We start from the raw sequence: 17437 nt of genomic DNA, 5'->3' as shown, positions 1-17437 counted from the left end.
GTTGCAGTGTATTACAGCTCCCTGTTTTGGAAGGGTGGATAGTGGGAAGTTGCCCTGGGGTACAGTGTTGCAGTGTATTACAGCTCCTTGTTTTGGAAGGGTGGATAGTGGGAGGTTGTCCTGGGGTACAGTGTTGTAGTGTATTGCTGCTCCCTGTATTGGAAGGGTGGATAGTGGGAAGTTGCCCTGGGGTACAGTGTTGCAGTGTATTGCTGCTCCCTGTATTGGAAGGGTGGATAGTGCGAAGTTGTCCTGGGGTACAGTGTTGCAGTGTATTGCAGCTCCCTGTATTGGAAGGGTGGATAGTGGGAAGTTGCCCTGGGGTACAGTGTTGCAGTGTATTGCTGCTCCCTGTATTGGAAGGGTGGATAGTGCGAAGTTGTCCTGGGGTACAGTGTTGCAGTGTATTGCTGCTCCATGTATTGGAAGGGTGGATAGTGGGAAGTTGCCCTGGGGTACAGTGTTGCAGTGTATTGCAGCTCCCTGTTTTGGAAGGGTGGATAGTGGGAAGTTGCCCTGGGGTACAGTGTTGCAGTGTATTGCTGCTCCCTGTATTGGAAGGGTGGATAGTGGGAAGTTGCCCTGGGGTACAGTGTTGCAGTGCATTACAGCTCCCTGTATTGGAAGGGTGGATAGTGGGAAGTTGCCCTGGGGTACAGTGTTGCAGTGTATTGCTGCTCCCTGTATTGGAAGGGTGGATAGTGGGAAGTTGCCCTGGGGTACAGTGTTGCAGTGTATTACAGCTCCCTGTATTGGAAGGGTGGATAGTGGGAAGTTGCCCTGGGGTACAGTGTTGCAGTGTATTGCTGCTCCCTGTATTGGAAGGGTGGATAGTGGGAAGTTGCCCTGGGGTACAGTGTTGCAGTGTATTGCTGCTCCCTGTATTGGAAGGGTGGATAGTGGGAAGTTGCCCTGGGGTACAGTGTTGCAGTGTATTACAGCTCCCTGTATTGGAAGGGTGGATAGTGGGAAGTTGCCCTGGGGTACAGTGTTGCAGTGTATTACAGCTCCCTGTATTGGAAGGGTGGATAGTGGGAAGTTGCCCTGGGGTACAGTGTTGCAGTGTATTGCTGCTCCCTGTATTGGAAGGGTGGATAGTGGGAAGTTGCCCTGGGGTACAGTGTTGCAGTGTATTGCTGCTCCCTGTATTGGAAGGGTGGATAGTGGGAAGTTGCCCTGGGGTACAGTGTTGCAGTGTATTGCTGCTCCCTGTATTGGAAGGGTGGATAGTGGGAAGTTGCCCTGGGGTACAGTGTTGCAGTGTGTTACAGCTCCCTGTATTGGAAGGGTGGATAGTGGGAAGTTGCCCTGGGGTACAGTGTTGCAGTGTATTACAGCTCTCTGTATTGGAAGGGTGGATAGTGGGAAGTTGCCCTGGGGTACAGTGTTGCAGTGTATTACAGCTCTCTGTATTGGAAGGGTGGATAGTGGGAAGTTGCCCTGGGGTACAGTGTTGCAGTGTATTGCAGCTCCCTGTATTGGAAGGGTGGATAGTGGGAAGTTGCCCTGGGGTACAGTGTTGCAGTGTATTGCTGCTCCCTGTATTGGAAGGGTGGATAGTGGGAAGTTGCCCTGGGGTACAGTGTTGCAGTGTATTGCTGCTCCCTGTATTGGAAGGGTGGATAGTGGGAAGTTGCCCTGGGGTACAGTGTTGCAGTGTATTGCTGCTCCCTGTATTGGAAGGGTGGATAGTGGGAAGTTGCCCTGGGGTACAGTGTTGCAGTGTATTACAGCTCCCTGTTTTGGAAGGGTGGATAGTGGGAAGTTGTCCTGGGGTACAGTGTTGCAGTGTATTGCTGCTCCCTGTATTGGAAGGGTGGATAGTGGGAAGTTGTCCTGGGGTACAGTGTTGCAGTGTATTGCTGCTCCCTGTATTGGAAGGGTGGATAGTGGGAAGTTGCCCTGGGGTACAGTGTTGCAGTGTATTGCTGCTCCCTGTATTGGAAGGGTGGATAGTGGGAAGTTGTCCTGGGGTACAGTGTTGCAGTGTATTGCTGCTCCCTGTATTGGAAGGGTGGATAGTGCGAAGTTGTCCTGGGGTACAGTGTTGCAGTGTATTGCTGCTCCCTGTATTGGAAGGGTGGATAGTGGGAAGTTGTCCTGGGGTACAGTGTTGCAGTGTATTGCTGCTCCCTGTATTGGAAGGGTGGATAGTGGGAAGTTGCCCTGTGGTACAGTGTTGCAGTGTGTTACAGCTCCCTGTTTTGGAAGGGTGGATAGTGGGAAGTTGCCCTGGGGTACAGTGTTGCAGTGTATTGCTGCTCCCTGTATTGGAAGGGTGGATAGTGGGAAGTTGCCCTGGGGTACCGTGTTGCAGTGTATTACAGCTCCCTGTATTGGAAGGGTGGATAGTGGGAAGTTGCCCTGGGGTACAGTGTTGCAGTGTATTGCTGCTCCCTGTATTGGAAGGGTGGATAGTGGGAAGTTGCCCTGGGGTACCGTGTTGCAGTGTATTACAGCTCCCTGTATTGGAAGGGTGGATAGTGGGAAGTTGCCCTGTGGTACAGTGTTGCAGTGTATTGCTGCTCCCTGTATTGGAAGGGTGGATAGTGGGAAGTTGCCCTGGGGTACAGTGTTGCAGTGTATTACAGCTCCCTGTATTGGAAGGGTGGATAGTGGGAAGTTGCCCTGGGGTACAGTGTTGCAGTGTATTGCTGCTCCCTGTATTGGAAGGGTGGATAGTGGGAAGTTGCCCTGGGGTACAGTGTTGCAGTGTATTGCTGCTCCCTGTATTGGAAGGGTGGATAGTGGGAAGTTGCCCTGGGGTACCGTGTTGCAGTGTATTACAGCTCCCTGTATTGGAAGGGTGGATAGTGGGAAGTTGCCCTGGGGTACAGTGTTGCAGTGTATTGCTGCTCCCTGTATTGGAAGGGTGGATAGTGCGAAGTTGTCCTGGGGTACAGTGTTGCAGTGTATTGCTGCTCCCTGTATTGGAAGGGTGGATAGTGGGAAGTTGCCCTGGGGTACAGTGTTGTAGTGTATTGCTGTCCCTGTTTTGGAACGGTGGATAGTGGGAAGTTGCCCTGGGGTACAGTGTTGCAGTGTTTTGCAGCTCCCTGTATTGGAAGGGTGGATAGTGGGAAGTTGTCCTGGGGTACAGTGTTGCAGTGTATTGCAGCTCCCTGTATTGGAAGGGTGGATAGTGGGAAGTTGCCCTGGGGTACAGTGTTGTAGTGTATTGCTGCTCCCTGTTTTGGAAGGGTGGATAGTGGGAAGTTGCCCTGGGGTACAGTGTTGCAGTGTATTGCTGCTCCCTGTTTTGGAAGGGTGGATAGTGGGAAGTTGCCCTGGGGTACAGTGTTGCAGTGTATTGCAGCTCCCTGTATTGGAAGGGTGGATAGTGCGAAGTTGTCCTGGGGTACAGTGTTGCAGTGTATTGCAGCTCCCTGTATTGGAAGGGTGGATAGTGGGAAGTTGCCCTGGGGTACAGTGTTGCAGTGTGTTACAGCTGCCTGTATTGGAAGGGTGGATAGTGGGAAGTTGCCCTGGGGTACAGTGTTGCAGTGTATTACAGCTCCTTGTTTTGCAAGGGTGGATAGTGTGAAGTTGCCCTGGGGTACAGTGTTGCAGTGTATTGCTGCTCCCTGTATTGGAAGGGTGGATAGTGGGAAGTTGCCCTGGGGTACAGTGTTGCAGTGTATTACAGCTCCCTGTATTGGAAGGGTGGATAGTGCGAAGTTGCCCTGGGGTACAGTGTTGCAGTGTATTGCAGCTCCCTGTATTGGAAGGGTGGATAGTGGGAAGTTGCCCTGGGGTACAGTGTTGCAGTGTATTGCTGCTCCCTGTATTGGAAGGGTGGATAGTGGGAAGTTGCCCTGGGGTACAGTGTTGCAGTGTATTGCTGCTCCCTGTATTGGAAGGGTGGATAGTGGGAAGTTGCCCTGGGGTACAGTGTTGCAGTGTATTGCTGCTCCCTGTATTGGAAGGGTGGATAGTGGGAAGTTGCCCTGGGGTACAGTGTTGCAGTGTATTACAGCTCCCTGTATTGGAAGGGTGGATAGTGTGAAGTTGCCCTGGGGTACAGTGTTGCAGTGTGTTACAGCTCCCTGTTTTGGAAGGGTGGATAGTGGGAAGTTGCCCTGGGGTACAGTGTTGCAGTGTATTACAGCTCCCTGTATTGGAAGGGTGGATAGTGGGAAGTTGCCCTGGGGTACAGTGTTGCAGTGTATTACAGCTCCCTGTTTTGGAAGGGTGGATAGTGTGAAGTTGCCCTGGGGTACAGTGTTGCAGTGTATTACAGCTCCCTGTATTGGAAGGGTGGATAGTGGGAAGTTGCCCTGGGGTACAGTGTTGCAGTGTATTGCTGCTCCCTGTATTGGAAGGGTGGATAGTGGGAAGTTGTCCTGGGGTACAGTGTTGCAGTGTATTACAGCTCCCTGTATTGGAAGGGTGGATAGTGGGAAGTTGCCCTGGGGTACAGTGTTGCAGTGTATTGCAGCTCCCTGTTTTGGAAGGGTGGATAGTGTGAAGTTGCCCTGGGGTACCGTGTTGCAGTGTATTGCAGCTGCCTGTATTGGAAGGGTGGATAGTGTGAAGTTGCCCTGGGGTACCGTGTTGCAGTGTATTACAGCTCCCTGTATAGACTGGAAGATTCCAGTTGGACTGGGACATGTTTGTGACAGCAGCTCCCTCAGTGTCAGAGCAACAAGCTATACTTTACTTTGTCCCTACTGGAGCTTCCATCATGACCTGTTCTCCCACCCCCTCACTCTGTCACTGAGGGTGCTTGCTGAGATTCTCTCATCTGCTTCTTGGCGATGGGGCTGTGCCACTCCGGCATCATCCTGGTGAATGTCCACTATATTTTCTTGCTCTTGTGCCCTCACTCTTTTGCCCTATTCCTTCCCCCAAACCCGCAACCTCCTTAGACTGCACCGTCCAAACCTGCGACTTCTACCACCTCGAAGGACAAGGGCAGGAAATGTATGGGAACACCACCACCTGCAAGTTCACCTCCAAGTCACACACCATCCTGACTTGGAACTATATCGCCATTACTTTACCGTCACTGGATCAAAATCCTGGAACTTCCTTCCTAACAGCACTGTGGGTATACCTACCTCACATGGACTGCAGCAGTTCAAGAAGGCAGCTCACCACCACCTTCTCAAGGGCAATTAGGGATGGGCAATAAATGCTGGCCTGGCCAGCGATGCTCACATCCCATGAATGAATGGGGAAAAACAAAGAGCTGAAGCAGTTGAATGGATTATTAACCTCGACGTGGAACGATAACTGCTTCCACAGCTGTATGCATATATAATCCTTGGAGTCCAGATATGATAAATCCGTGCTGTACTCCCTCCAAGACAGATATATCCTCCTGAGCTGTGATGCCCATTTATATATGTCTCCATATTGAGAGATACCCTGAAATTGCATCCCCTCTCGGGGATAGACGTGTAGACCAAGCACTGGGGCCTGGGCTAGTGTCTGTCCATGGCTTAACCAGCAGTAAAATGAGTTGGTGAGGATATTACTGCTGATCATTGTCCAGGGGCAGCCGCTTGTTGGAGCAGCTGAAGTGTTTAAGATGATTAAAGGATTGGATCGGGTTGATAGAGAGAAACTGTCCCCTCTGGTGGGGGGAGGGGAGTCCAGAACAAGGGGGCAGAATCTTCAAATTCGAGCCAGGCCGTTCTGGGGTGATGTCAGGAAGCACTTCACACAAACGGGAGAGGAAATCTGGAACTCTTTTCCCCACCGCCCCCACCCAACCTTAAAACGTGGGCAGTTCAGATCATCTGTGATCGAATTCAGTGTCATCTGTTCCTATATACCTGAGGAAAGGATCAGACTGTACTGTGCTGCATTCCATGGTTGAATATCTTGCCATTGCTCACTGCCTGGGCTCTGATATGAAGAGTGACCTTTTTGGGAAAGTTTCTGCAGCTGTGAGCCTGTGACTGGACAGAGGGGAGGAGGATACTGGGTCAGTCTGTACTCACTGTCTGGTGTATGGTCAAGTGGAGATGCGTGGGGAACATTAAATATTTAACCAGCAATACAAGACGGAGATGAATAAAAGGATCGAGAGAAAACTACCAGGGCTAGAAATCTGAAACGACAGCAATAAACACTGGAAACTCATACAGGATACTGGGGGAAAGATGGGAAATGGGATTGAAGCTGATTTAATGCCTTAAAGATCTAGCCCAGGCACCATGACTGCCTTCTGCGTTATCCATTCATCAAGGGTGGTCTGATGGCTAGTGGGAGGAGGGCAGTCTTGTGGTCTGGGGTGGAGGTTCGTGTAGGGAGCAGAGACACGTGGACAGTGTGTGTGGGGAGGAAGCGAATGGCTGAGGCTAAACGCTCATCATTGTCGCTGTCCCCTTGGTTTGTTTGGAGGGCCGGTGCAGCCAAGTAGGTCAACAGGATTTCTGGTGTAATGGTAACTAAAAGTGTGCGGCTGGGCTGGGAGTGGGGAGAATCTGCTCTAATCCACTGCCTGTTTGACAGAGGCTGCTTTGTGCAGACACCAGGCCAGTGGGTTGGGCAGGTTCCAGCTGCCAGCCAAGGTTGCATTTGCCCTGTGGTGGCAGCCACGGTAAGGAGCCATGTCACTGTGTTATTGGCTGCAGTCTGATCTGACAGTGTGGAGGGAGTTGGGAATGAGGAGGAGGTTGGTTGAAGAGGTTGTGAGTGTGGAGAAAGCAGATTCAGTTGTGTGATTGATGGCAGGCTGGTGCTAACTCAGTCGAGGCCAGTGCAGTAAGTGATGGTCAGATCAGGAAGTGTGTGTCTGTACTAAAGAGGTTGATTGAGGTGAGTGAGGACTGACGCCCAGGCTCACCGGCACTGCACTTGGACAGCTTTAGATCAAATTTATATTCCATTACATTCCAATCACACAATATTCTGAAACCACTTGGTGCAAAAACCACTTGGGCGGCGCAGTGGTTAGCACTGCAGCCTCACAGCTCCAGGTACCCCGGGTTCGATTCTGGGTACTGCCTGTGCGGAGTTTGCAAGTTCTCCCTGTGTCTGCGTGGGTTTCCTCCCACATGCCAAAGACTTGCAGGTTGATAGGTTAATTGGCCATCATAAATTGCCGCTAGTAATGGTAGCTGGTAGGGAAATATAGGGACAGGTGGGGATGTGATAGGAATACGGCATTAGTGTAGGATTAGTATAAATGGGTGGTTGATGGTCGGCACAGACTCGGTGGGCCGAAGGGCCTGTTAAAGTGCAGTATCACTAAACTAAACTAAAACCCTCCTGGGGAAAACCTGTCAACAAGTGGAGTCTGGGAACGGCCTGGCTGGGCGGGCGGGGGTGGCCCCAGTGCAGAAAATGATTTTATTTTTGATTTCTTCTTTGAAACAGGAAGTGATGTCAAATGATTTCCTGGAAAGAGCTGTGATGACATTCCCCTAGTGTCCTGAGAAGACCATTCCCTGCCTGACACACTGGATAAATCCCTCCCATTATCATGGTAGGTACCCTGTGGCTTTATTTTCCCCACTGGCAGTGGGGTTGTGCTGGGATTGGGGGCTGAGTACTGTAGTGGGGTTGTGCTGGGATTGGGGGCTGAGTACAGTGATGGGAGCTGGGCAAGGATTTTCCCTCGATGTATGATAAACTCTAAACTCATGGAGACCTGGAGAAATCAGCAATGAAAAAGCCAGTGCCTTTTTCATAGACCTTGCCCTGTACCCCAGTCCTGCCCTCGGCCCGTGCATCATCTGCCCACACCCCTCAGTCCCTTGCCCTGTACCCCAGTCCTGCCCTCGGCCCGTGCATCATCTGCCCACACCCCTCAGTCCCTTGCCCTGTACCCCAGTCCTGCCCTCGGCCCGTGCATCATCTGCCCACACCCCTCACCTTGCCCTGTACCCCAGTCCTGCCCTCGGCCCGTGCATCATCTGCCCACACCCCTCAGTCCCTTGCCCTGTACCCCAGTCCTGCCCTCGGCCCGTGCATCATCTGCCCACACCCCTCAGTCCCTTGCCCTGTACCCCAGTCCTGCCCTCGGCCCGTGCATCATCTGCCCACACCCCTCAGTCCCTTGCCCTGTACCCCAGTCCTGCCCTCGGCCCGTGCATCATCTGCCCACACCCCTCACCTTGCCCTGTACCCCAGTCCTGCCCTCGGCCCGTGCATCATCTGCCCACACCCCTCAGTCCCTTGCCCTGTACCCCAGTCCTGCCCTCGGCCCGTGCATCATCTGCCCACACCCCTCAGTCCCTTGCCCTGTACCCCAGTCCTGCCCTCGGCCCGTGCATCATCTGCCCACACCCCTCACCTTGCCCTGTACTCCAGTCCTGCCCTCGGCCCGTGCATCATCTGCCCACACCCCTCAGTCCCTTGCTCTGTACTCCAGTCCTGCCCTCGGCCTGTGCATCATCTGCCCACACCCCTCAGTCCCTTGGCTATCCTGTTGACAGAATCACAGAATAATACAGTGCAGAAGAGGCCCTTCGGCCCATCGTGTCTGTACTGATGCATTAAAGACACTTGACCTGTCTATCTAATCCCATTTGCCAGCACTTGGCCCATAGTCTTGAATGTTATGACGTGCCAAGTGCTCATCCAGGTACTTTTTAAAGGATGTGAGGCAACCTGCCTCTACCACCATCCCAGGCAGTGCATTCCAGACCGTCACCACCCTCTGGGTAAAAAAGTTCTTCCTCAAATCCCTCTTAAATCTCCCGCCCCTCACTTTAAATCTGTGACCCCGTCGTAACTGATCCTTCAACTAAGGGGAACAGCTGCTCCCTATCCACCCTGTCCATGCCCCTCATAATCTTGTACATCTTGATCAGGTCACCCCTCAGTCTTCTCTGCTCCAGTGAAAACAACCCAAGCCTATCCAACCTCTCTTCATAGCTTAAATGTTCCATCCCAGGCATCATCCTGGTGAATCGCCTCTGCACCCCCTCCAATGCAATCACATCCTTCCTATAGTGTGGCGACCAGAATTGCACACAGTACTCCAGCTGTGGCCTTACCAAAGTTCTGTACAACTCCAACATGACCTCTCTGCTTTTGTAATCTATGTCTCGATTGATAAAGGCAAGTGTCCCATATGCCTTTTTCACCACCCTATTAACCTGCCCTTCTGCCTTCAGAGATCTATGGACAAACACACCAAGGTCCCTTTGTTCCACGGAACTTGCCAGTGTCAGGCCATTCATTGAATACTTCCGTGTCACATTACTCCTTCCAAAGTGTATCACCTCACACTTTTCAGCGTTAAATTCCATCTGCCACTTTTCTGCCCATTTGACCACCCCGTCTATATCTTCCTGTAACCTAAGGCACTCCACCTCACTGTTAACCACTCGGCCAATCTTTGTGTCATCCGCAAACTTACTGATCCTACCCCCCACATAGTCATCTATGTCGTTTATATAAATGACAAACAATAGGGGACCCAGCACAGATCCCTGTGGTACGCCACTGGACACTGGCTTCCAGTCACAAAAACAGCCGTCTGTCATCACTCTCTGTCTCCTGCAGCTAAGCCAATTTTGAATCCACCTTATCAAGTTACCTTGTATCCCATGTGCATTTGCTTTCTTGATAAGTCTCCCATGTGGGACCTTGTCAAAGGCTTTGCTGAAATCCATGTAAACTACATCAACTGCACTACCCTCATCTACACACCTGGTCACATGCTCCAAAAATTCAATCAAATTTGTTAGGCATGACCTCCCTCTGACAAAGCCATGCTGACTATTCCTAATCAAATTTTGCCTCTCCAAGTGGTGATAGATTCTCTCCTTCAGAATTTTCTCCAATAGTTTCCCTGCCACTGACGTGAGACTCACTGGTCTGTAGTTCCCTGGCTTATCTCTACAACCTTTCTTAAATAGTGGGACCACATTAGCTGTTCTCCAGTCCTCTGGCACCTCCCCCGTGGCCAGAGAGGAATTAAAAATTAGGGTCAGAGCCCCTGCAATCTCCACCCTCGTCTCCCACAGCATCCTGGGACACAAATCATCCAGACCTGGAGACTTGTCCACTTTTCGGTCTTCCAAGATCTCCAATACCTTGTCACTCCCTATGACAATTTGCTCAAGAACCTCACAGTCTCTCTCTCTCTCTAAGTTCCATATCTACATCCTCTTTCTCTTGGGTGAAGGCAGAGTGAAGTATTTATTCAACACCCTACCAATGTCCTCTGGCTCCACCCACAAATTTCCCCCTTGGTCCCTAATGGGTCCTACTCTTTCCCTGGTTATCCTCTTCCCATTGATATACTTATAGAATATCTTGGGATTTTCCCTACTTTTACCCGCCAGAGCTTTCTCATATCCCCTCTTTGCTCTCCTAATTGCTTTCTTAAGCTCCACCCTACACTTTCTGTATTTCACTAATGCTTCCATTGATTTGCTCTCCTTGTATTTGCTAAAAGCCTCTCTTTTCCTTCTCATCGTACCCTGAATGTTTCTGGTCATCCATGGTTCTCTGGGCTTGTTGCTCCCACCTATTACCCCAGAGGGAACATGTTGGGCCTGTACCCTCCCCATTTCCTTTTTGAATGCCCCCCACTGCTCTTCTGCAGATTTCCCGACAAGTAACTCTTTCCAGTCTACCTTGGCCAGATCCTGCCTTATTTTACTAAAATTCACTCTCCCCCAATCCAAAACCTTTTTTTGCAACTTGTCTATTTCTTTCTCCATAACAAGCTTAAATTGTACCATGTTGTGGTCGCTATCACCAAAATGCTCCTCCACCAACACATCAACCACCTGTCCGGCTTCATTCCCCAGAATTAGGTCCAGCACTGCACCCTCCCTTGTTGGATCCTCTACATATTGAGCTAAAAAATTCTCCTGCATACATTTTAAGAACTCCGCTCCATCTAAGCCCTTAACACGATGACTATCCCAATTAATGTTGGGAAAGTTGAAATCACCTAATATAATTCCCCTATTATTTTTACACACCTCTGCAAATTGCACACATATTTGCTCCTCAATTTCCTGCTGACTATCTGGGGGTCTATAATAAACACCTAGCAATGTGGCTGTCCCTTTTTTATTCCTAAACTCTACCCATAAAGCTTCATTTGATGCCCCCTCCAAGATATCATCTCTCACTGCAGTAACTGACTCCTTAACTAATATTGCAATGCCCCCTCCTCTTTTACCCCCTCCTCTGTCTTGCTGAAGATTCTATATCCCAGGATATTGAGCTGCCAATCCTGCCCCTCCCTCAACCATGTCTCCGTGATGGCTACTATATCACAATTCCATGTGTCAATCATTGCCCTTAACTCATCCGTTTTACCTGTAATACTCCTGGCATTAAAGTAGAGGCCATCCATCCTGGTCTTACTCCCTTGTAACTTCCGCTGTATTCCCTCTGACTTGTTTGCTTTCCAGTGCTTAGCTGTGTCCCTATTCTGCTAGGAGTCTGCATCCCCTCCCCCTGCCAAATTAGTTTAAACTCTTCCCAACAGCACTAGCAAACCCGCCAGCAAGGATGTTAGTCCCCCTCTGGTTCAGATGTAGACTGTCCTGCTTGTACAGGTCCCGCCTTCCCCAGAAACGGTCCCAGTGGTCCAGGAATCTAAAACCCTCCCTCCTGCACCAACTCTTAAACCACGCATTCATCTGTGCTATTCTCCTATTTCTATACTCGCTAGCACGTGGCACTGGGAGCAATCCAGAGATTACAACCCGAGAGGTCCTGCGTTTTAGTCTACTGCCCAACTCCCTGAATTCTCGATGCAAGACCTCATCCCTCTTTCTACCTCTGTCATTGGTACCAACATGTACCATGACCTCTGCCTTATCACCCTCCCCCATCAGGATGCCCTGCAGCCATTCAGTGACATCCCAGACCCTGGCACCAGGGAGGCAACACACCATCCTGGATTCACGTTGACGGCCACAGTAGTGCCTGTCTGTTCCCCTGACTATAGAATCCCCTATTCCCTATTACTATTGCTCTTCCTCTCTTTCCCCCTTCCTGTGCAGACAGGCTGCTTGTGGTGCCAGAAGCTTGGCTCTGTCTGCACTCCCTGGAGGAACCAGCCTCATCAGCCTCCAAAATGGAATACTGATTTACAAGCGGGACCCCAGGGGACTCCTGAACTACCTGCCTGATTCTCTTGGACTGCCTGGTGGTCACCCATTCCCTTCCTTCCTCAAGTCCTTTCAGCTGCGGTGTGACCATCTCTCTGTACATGCTATCCACAATGCTCTCAGACTCACGGATGCTCCACAGTGTTTCCAGCCGCCGTTCCAGCTCTGAAACCCGAGCTTCCAGGAGCTGCAGCTGGACACACTTCCTGCACACATGCTGGTCCCGGGGACTAGAAATGTTCCTGGATTCCCACATGCAGTAAGAGGAGCAAACCACGGCTTCAAGCTCTCTCTTGCCATGACTAAACCCTTTAAATTTAAAACTTTAGAAGATTATAATTTTAAAAATCCAGTTGAACTGCCCTGTGCTGTTTGATTTATTTGATTTAGATTTAGAGATACAGCACTGAAACAGGCCCTTCGGCCCACCGAGTCTGTGCCGACCATTAACCACCCATTTATACTAATCCTACACTAATCCCATATTCCTACCACATCCTCACCTGTCCCTATATTCCCCTACCACCTACCTATACTAGGGGCAATTTATAATGGCCAATTTACCTATCAACCTGCAAGTCTTTTGGCATGTGGGAGGAAACCGGAGCACCTGGAGGAAACCCACGCAGACACAGGGAACTTGCAAACTCCACACAGGCAGTACCCAGAATTGAACCCGGGTCCCTGGAGCTGTGAGGCTGCGGTGCTAACCACTGCACCACTGTGCCGCCCATGTTGATTCAATATCCTTGCCCCAGTTCAGCTGCCCATTTGGATATTACACTGAATTCCTGATTTTTGACATGATTATCCTGTGATTCAGACTCTTCCCCAGTTGCTGCTTTCTCAGTTTCCTTCAGGATCCTGTAGCCTTTAATCACTTTGCCTGGTGTTGTGCTGTGTTCCAGGGCGGTGATGGGCTGCTGGTACCTCATCCGACATGTGCGAGTCCCTGATGCTGAATGTTGACTGGTTATTCAGCTGCAGAGGGCATTGCATTTTCCAGCAGTGGTTGCTGGCTACTAAGTGGGAGCCCTGGCTGGTTGGGACACTGACCGGTGACCAGAGATCACTGTACAAACTGGAGGCTGACTGTGGGACTGTTATTTACCTGATGGATCGTCCAATTGCTGTTTTGTAGCAACAAGAGTGAAATTTGAAGTTGCTTACATTGCATTGAAGAAAACCATCCTGCTCTCCCATTTTCCCCTTGTTACCAATCCGAAATCTGAACACATGTCCTAAGGATAATCCCGGCTGTGTGTCCTGGCCTGTGTTTTATTTCCAGTGTTTTGTCTGTCTTGCAGTGATCTATTGCAGAGAAGAGCCCATGGGTTGTCCTCATGTGTCAGCTATACATGGAGCATTGACCATTGACCTGTCCACATGTGTAGCTAGAAATAAGCAGTGTGACTTCATGATCACATGACCCTTGACATGGATACGGTCCTGTCAGACTTTGTTCGCTCGACAGGGGCAGAGCCTGGACTGGCACGGGATCTGCTCGAAGGTAAGAATGCCCAGACCGGAGAATCGCTGCAGTGACTATCAGACCATAGAGGCAGCGCCCGAGGCTGTTCACCCCAACGTATCTGTTGGTGTTTATTAGAGCATAGCCCTGTATCAATTCCAAACTAATCCCACTGTCCACTCTCTCCCCATAGCCCTGTATCAATTCCAAACTAATCCCACTGTCCACTCTCTCCCCATAGCCCTGTATCAATTCCAAACTAATCCCACTGTCCACTCTCTCCCCATAGCCCTGTATCAATCCCCAACCAATCCCACTGTCCACTCTCTCCCCATAGCCCTGTATCAATCCCCAACCAATCCCACTGTCCACTCTCTCCCCATAGCCCTGTATCAATCCCCAACCAATCCCACTGTCCACTCTCTCCCCATAGCCCTGTATCAATTCCAAACTAATCCCACTGTCCACTCTCTCCCCATAGCCCTGTATCAATCCCCAACCAATCCCACTGTCCACTCTCTCCCCATAGCCCTGTATCAATTCCAAACTAATCCCACTGTCCACTCTCTCCCCATAGCCCTGTATCAATTCCAAACTAATCCCACTGTCCACTCTCTCCCCATAGCCCTGTATCAATTCCAAACTAATCCCACTGTCCACTCTCTCCCCATAGCCCTGTATCAATTCCAAACTAATCCCACTGTCCACTCTCTCCCCATAGCCCTGTATCAATCCCCAACCAATCCCACTGTCCACTCTCTCCCCATAGCCCTGTATCAATCCCCAACCAATCCCACTGTCCACTCTCTCCCCATAGCCCTGTATCAATCCCAAACTAATCCCACTGTCCACTCTCTCCCCATAGCCCTGTATCAATCCCCAACCAATCCCACTGTCCACTCTCTCCCCATAGCCCTGTATCAATCCCAAACTAATCCCACTGTCCACTCTCTCCCCATAGCCCTGTATCAATTCCAAACTAATCCCACTGTCCACTCTCTCCCCATAGCCCTGTATCAATTCCAAACTAATCCCACTGTCCACTCTCTCCCCATAGCCCTGTATCAATCCCCAACCAATCCCACTGTCCACTCTCTCCCCATAGCCCTGTATCAATTCCAAACTCATCCCACTGTCCACTCTCTCCCCATAGCCCTGTATCAATTCCAAACTAATCCCACTGTCCACTCTCTCCCCATAGCCCTGTATCAATCCCCAACCAATCCCACTGTCCACTCTCTCCCCATAGCCCTGTATCAATTCCAAACTAATCCCACTGTCCACTCTCTCCCCATAGCCCTGTATCAATCCCCAACCAATCCCACTGTCCACTCTCTCCCCATAGCCCTGTATCAATCCCCAACCAATCCCACTGTCCACTCTCTCCCCATAGCCCTGTATCAATCCCCAACCAATCCCACTGTCCACTCTCTCCCCATAGCCCTGTATCAATCCCCAACCAATCCCACTGTCCACTCTCTCCCCATAGCCCTGTATCAATTCCAAACTAATCCCACTGTCCACTCTCTCCCCATAGCCCTGTATCAATCCCCAACCAATCCCACTGTCCACTCTCTCCCCATAGCCCTGTATCAATCCCCAAACTAATCCCACTGTCCACTCTCTCCCCATAGCCCTGTATCAATTCCAAACTAATCCCACTGTCCACTCTCTCCCCATAGCCCTGTATCAATTCCAAACTAATCCCACTGTCCACTCTCTCCTCATAGCCCTGTATCAATCCCAAACTAATCCCACTGCCCTCCGCTCTCTCCTCATAGCCCTGTATCAATCCCAAACTAATTCCACTGCCCCGCTCTCTTCCCATAGCCCTGTATCATTCCCAAACTAATCCCACTGTCCCGCTCTCTTCCCATAGCCCTGTATCAATCCCAAACTAATCCCACTGCCCCGCTCTCTCCTCATAGCCCTGTATCAATCCCAAACTAATCCCACTGCCCCGCTCTCTCTCTCTCTCTCTCTCCTCATAGCCCTGTATCAATCCCAAACTAATCCCACTGTCCCGCTCTCTTCCCATAGCCCTGTATCAATCCCAAACTAATCCCACTGCCCTCCGCTCTCTCCTCATAGCCCTGTATCAATCCCAAACTAATTCCACTGCCCCGCTCTCTTCCCATAGCCCTGTATCATTCCCAAACTAATCCCACTGTCCCGCTCTCTCCTCATAGCCCTGTATCAATCCCAAACTAATCCCACTGCCCCGCTCTCTCCTCATAGCCCTGTATCAATCCCAAACTAATCCCACTGCCCCGCTCTCTCCTCATAGCCCTGTATCAATCCCAAACTAATCCCACTGCCCCGCTCTCTCCTCATAGCCCTGTATCAATCCCAAACTAATTCCACTGCCCCGCTCTCTCTCTCTCTCTCTCTCTCTCTCTCTCTCTCTCCTCATAGCCCTGTATCAATCCCAAACTATTCCCACTGCCCCCCGCTCTCTCCTCATAGCCCTGTATCAATCCCAAACTAATCCCACTGCCCCGCTCTCTCTCTCTCTCTCCTCATAGCCCTGTATCTAACCCAAACTAATCCCACTGCCCCGCTCTCTTCCCATAGCCCTGTATCTAACCCAAACTAATCCCACTGCCCTCCGCTCTCTCCTCATAGCCCTGTATCATTCCCAAACTAATCCCACTGTCCCGCTCTCTTCCCATAGCCCTGTATCAATCCCAAACTAATCCCACTGCCCTGCTCTCTCCCCATAGCCCTGTATCAATCCCAAACTAATCCCACTGCCCCGCTCTCTCTCTCTCCCCATAGCCCTCTATCAATCCCCAAACAAATCCCACTGCCCCGCTCTCTCCCCATAGCCCTGTATCAATCCCCAACCAATCCCACTGTCCACTCTCTCCCCATAGCCCTGTATCAATTCCAAACCAATCCCACTGTCCACTCTCTCTCCATAGCCCTGTATCAATCCCAAACTAATCCCACTGCCCCGCTCTCTCTCTCTCTCCCCATAGCCCTGTATCAATCCCAAACTAATCCCACTGCCCCGCTCTCTCTCTCCCCATAGCCCTGTATCAATCCCGCTGCCCTGCAGCCCTGTCTCTCACTCTCATCCCCAGACTTCTGTCAGTTCCCTGAGTAGTGTGCTGGTAGCATTGAAAACCTTGACTTGCCTTGCAGGTAAAAACTGGGACATCACTGCGGCTCTCAGTGACTTTGAACAGCTCCGCCAGGTGAATGCTGGCAATTTACCTTACTCTTTCAACGAAGGACGTGGGGTCAAAGTGCAGGAAAAGGAACCGTCACGATTGGTCCGACCTGTGCTCCAGCGACAGGAGGACCCTGTACAAGGTGGGTGTTTGTCACCGTGTGTGTGGAGTTGAGGGGGGAATGTCTGCCGCTTGGTGCAGGGAGGGGAAGGGGCCACAATGTCTGGTGGAGAGGGGGAGGGGAATTTGCCATATTCCAGGGGGAGGAGAAAACTGGGAATAAATGGAGTGAAATGATTTTTCTATTGTGCCGTTTAACGAGAATGTTTTACTTTGAGCAGAGAAGCGCCTGACTCGGGGAATCTCTCACGCCAGCTCCACCATTGTCTCTCTAGCACGTTCCCACATGTCGAATAATGGCAGCAGTGAGCATTCATTGGAGACTCCGATTTGCACCTTCCAGCTGCCCGACTTGACTGTATACCGGGAGGATTTCCGAAACTTCATAGAGCGCGATTTGATTGAACAGTCGATGCTGGTGGCGCTGGAGCAGGCTGGTATGCATCATGACCTTTAGATAATAACCAAACACACTGGCTTAGTGAGTGAGCAATATTAGGGTGTGGGAGGGGAGCGTGGTGCTCAGGGAACAGAGGGCACTGCTGTGTGTTGTCACCTCCAGGGCTACAGTTGTATCATTTAACTGGTTGATGTAATCTGTGCTGTCCCCAAGTTGCTGGATATGGTCA

At 50.8% G+C, this 17437-nt stretch overlaps 1 protein-coding gene across 2 annotated transcripts in view; it reads left to right on the top strand.

The window, feature by feature from the left end:
• The window catches only part of otud7b (OTU deubiquitinase 7B), an 89660-nt gene that overhangs the window by 24442 nt on the left and 47781 nt on the right, over positions 1 to 17437 (top strand). The window contains exons 2-5 of one of the 2 annotated variants that reach the window (XM_068022625.1): positions 7330 to 7438; positions 13349 to 13551; positions 16660 to 16830; positions 17084 to 17245. In XM_068022625.1, coding sequence (XP_067878726.1) covers positions 13467 to 13551; positions 16660 to 16830; positions 17084 to 17245 — 418 coding nt within the window. In that variant the 5' untranslated portion in view covers positions 7330 to 7438; positions 13349 to 13466. Of the gene's footprint in view, positions 1 to 7329; positions 7439 to 13348; positions 13552 to 16659; positions 16831 to 17029; positions 17246 to 17437 lie in introns of both variants that reach the window. The other variant, XM_068022624.1, reaches the window with a different exon arrangement.

Source organism: Heterodontus francisci, chromosome 46 (assembly GCF_036365525.1).
Source record: "Heterodontus francisci isolate sHetFra1 chromosome 46, sHetFra1.hap1, whole genome shotgun sequence".
Classification (NCBI taxonomy): domain Eukaryota; kingdom Metazoa; phylum Chordata; class Chondrichthyes; order Heterodontiformes; family Heterodontidae; genus Heterodontus; species Heterodontus francisci.
The sequence above is the reverse complement of the archived record's forward strand: the minus strand, read 5'-3'. Positions and strand labels throughout refer to the sequence as shown.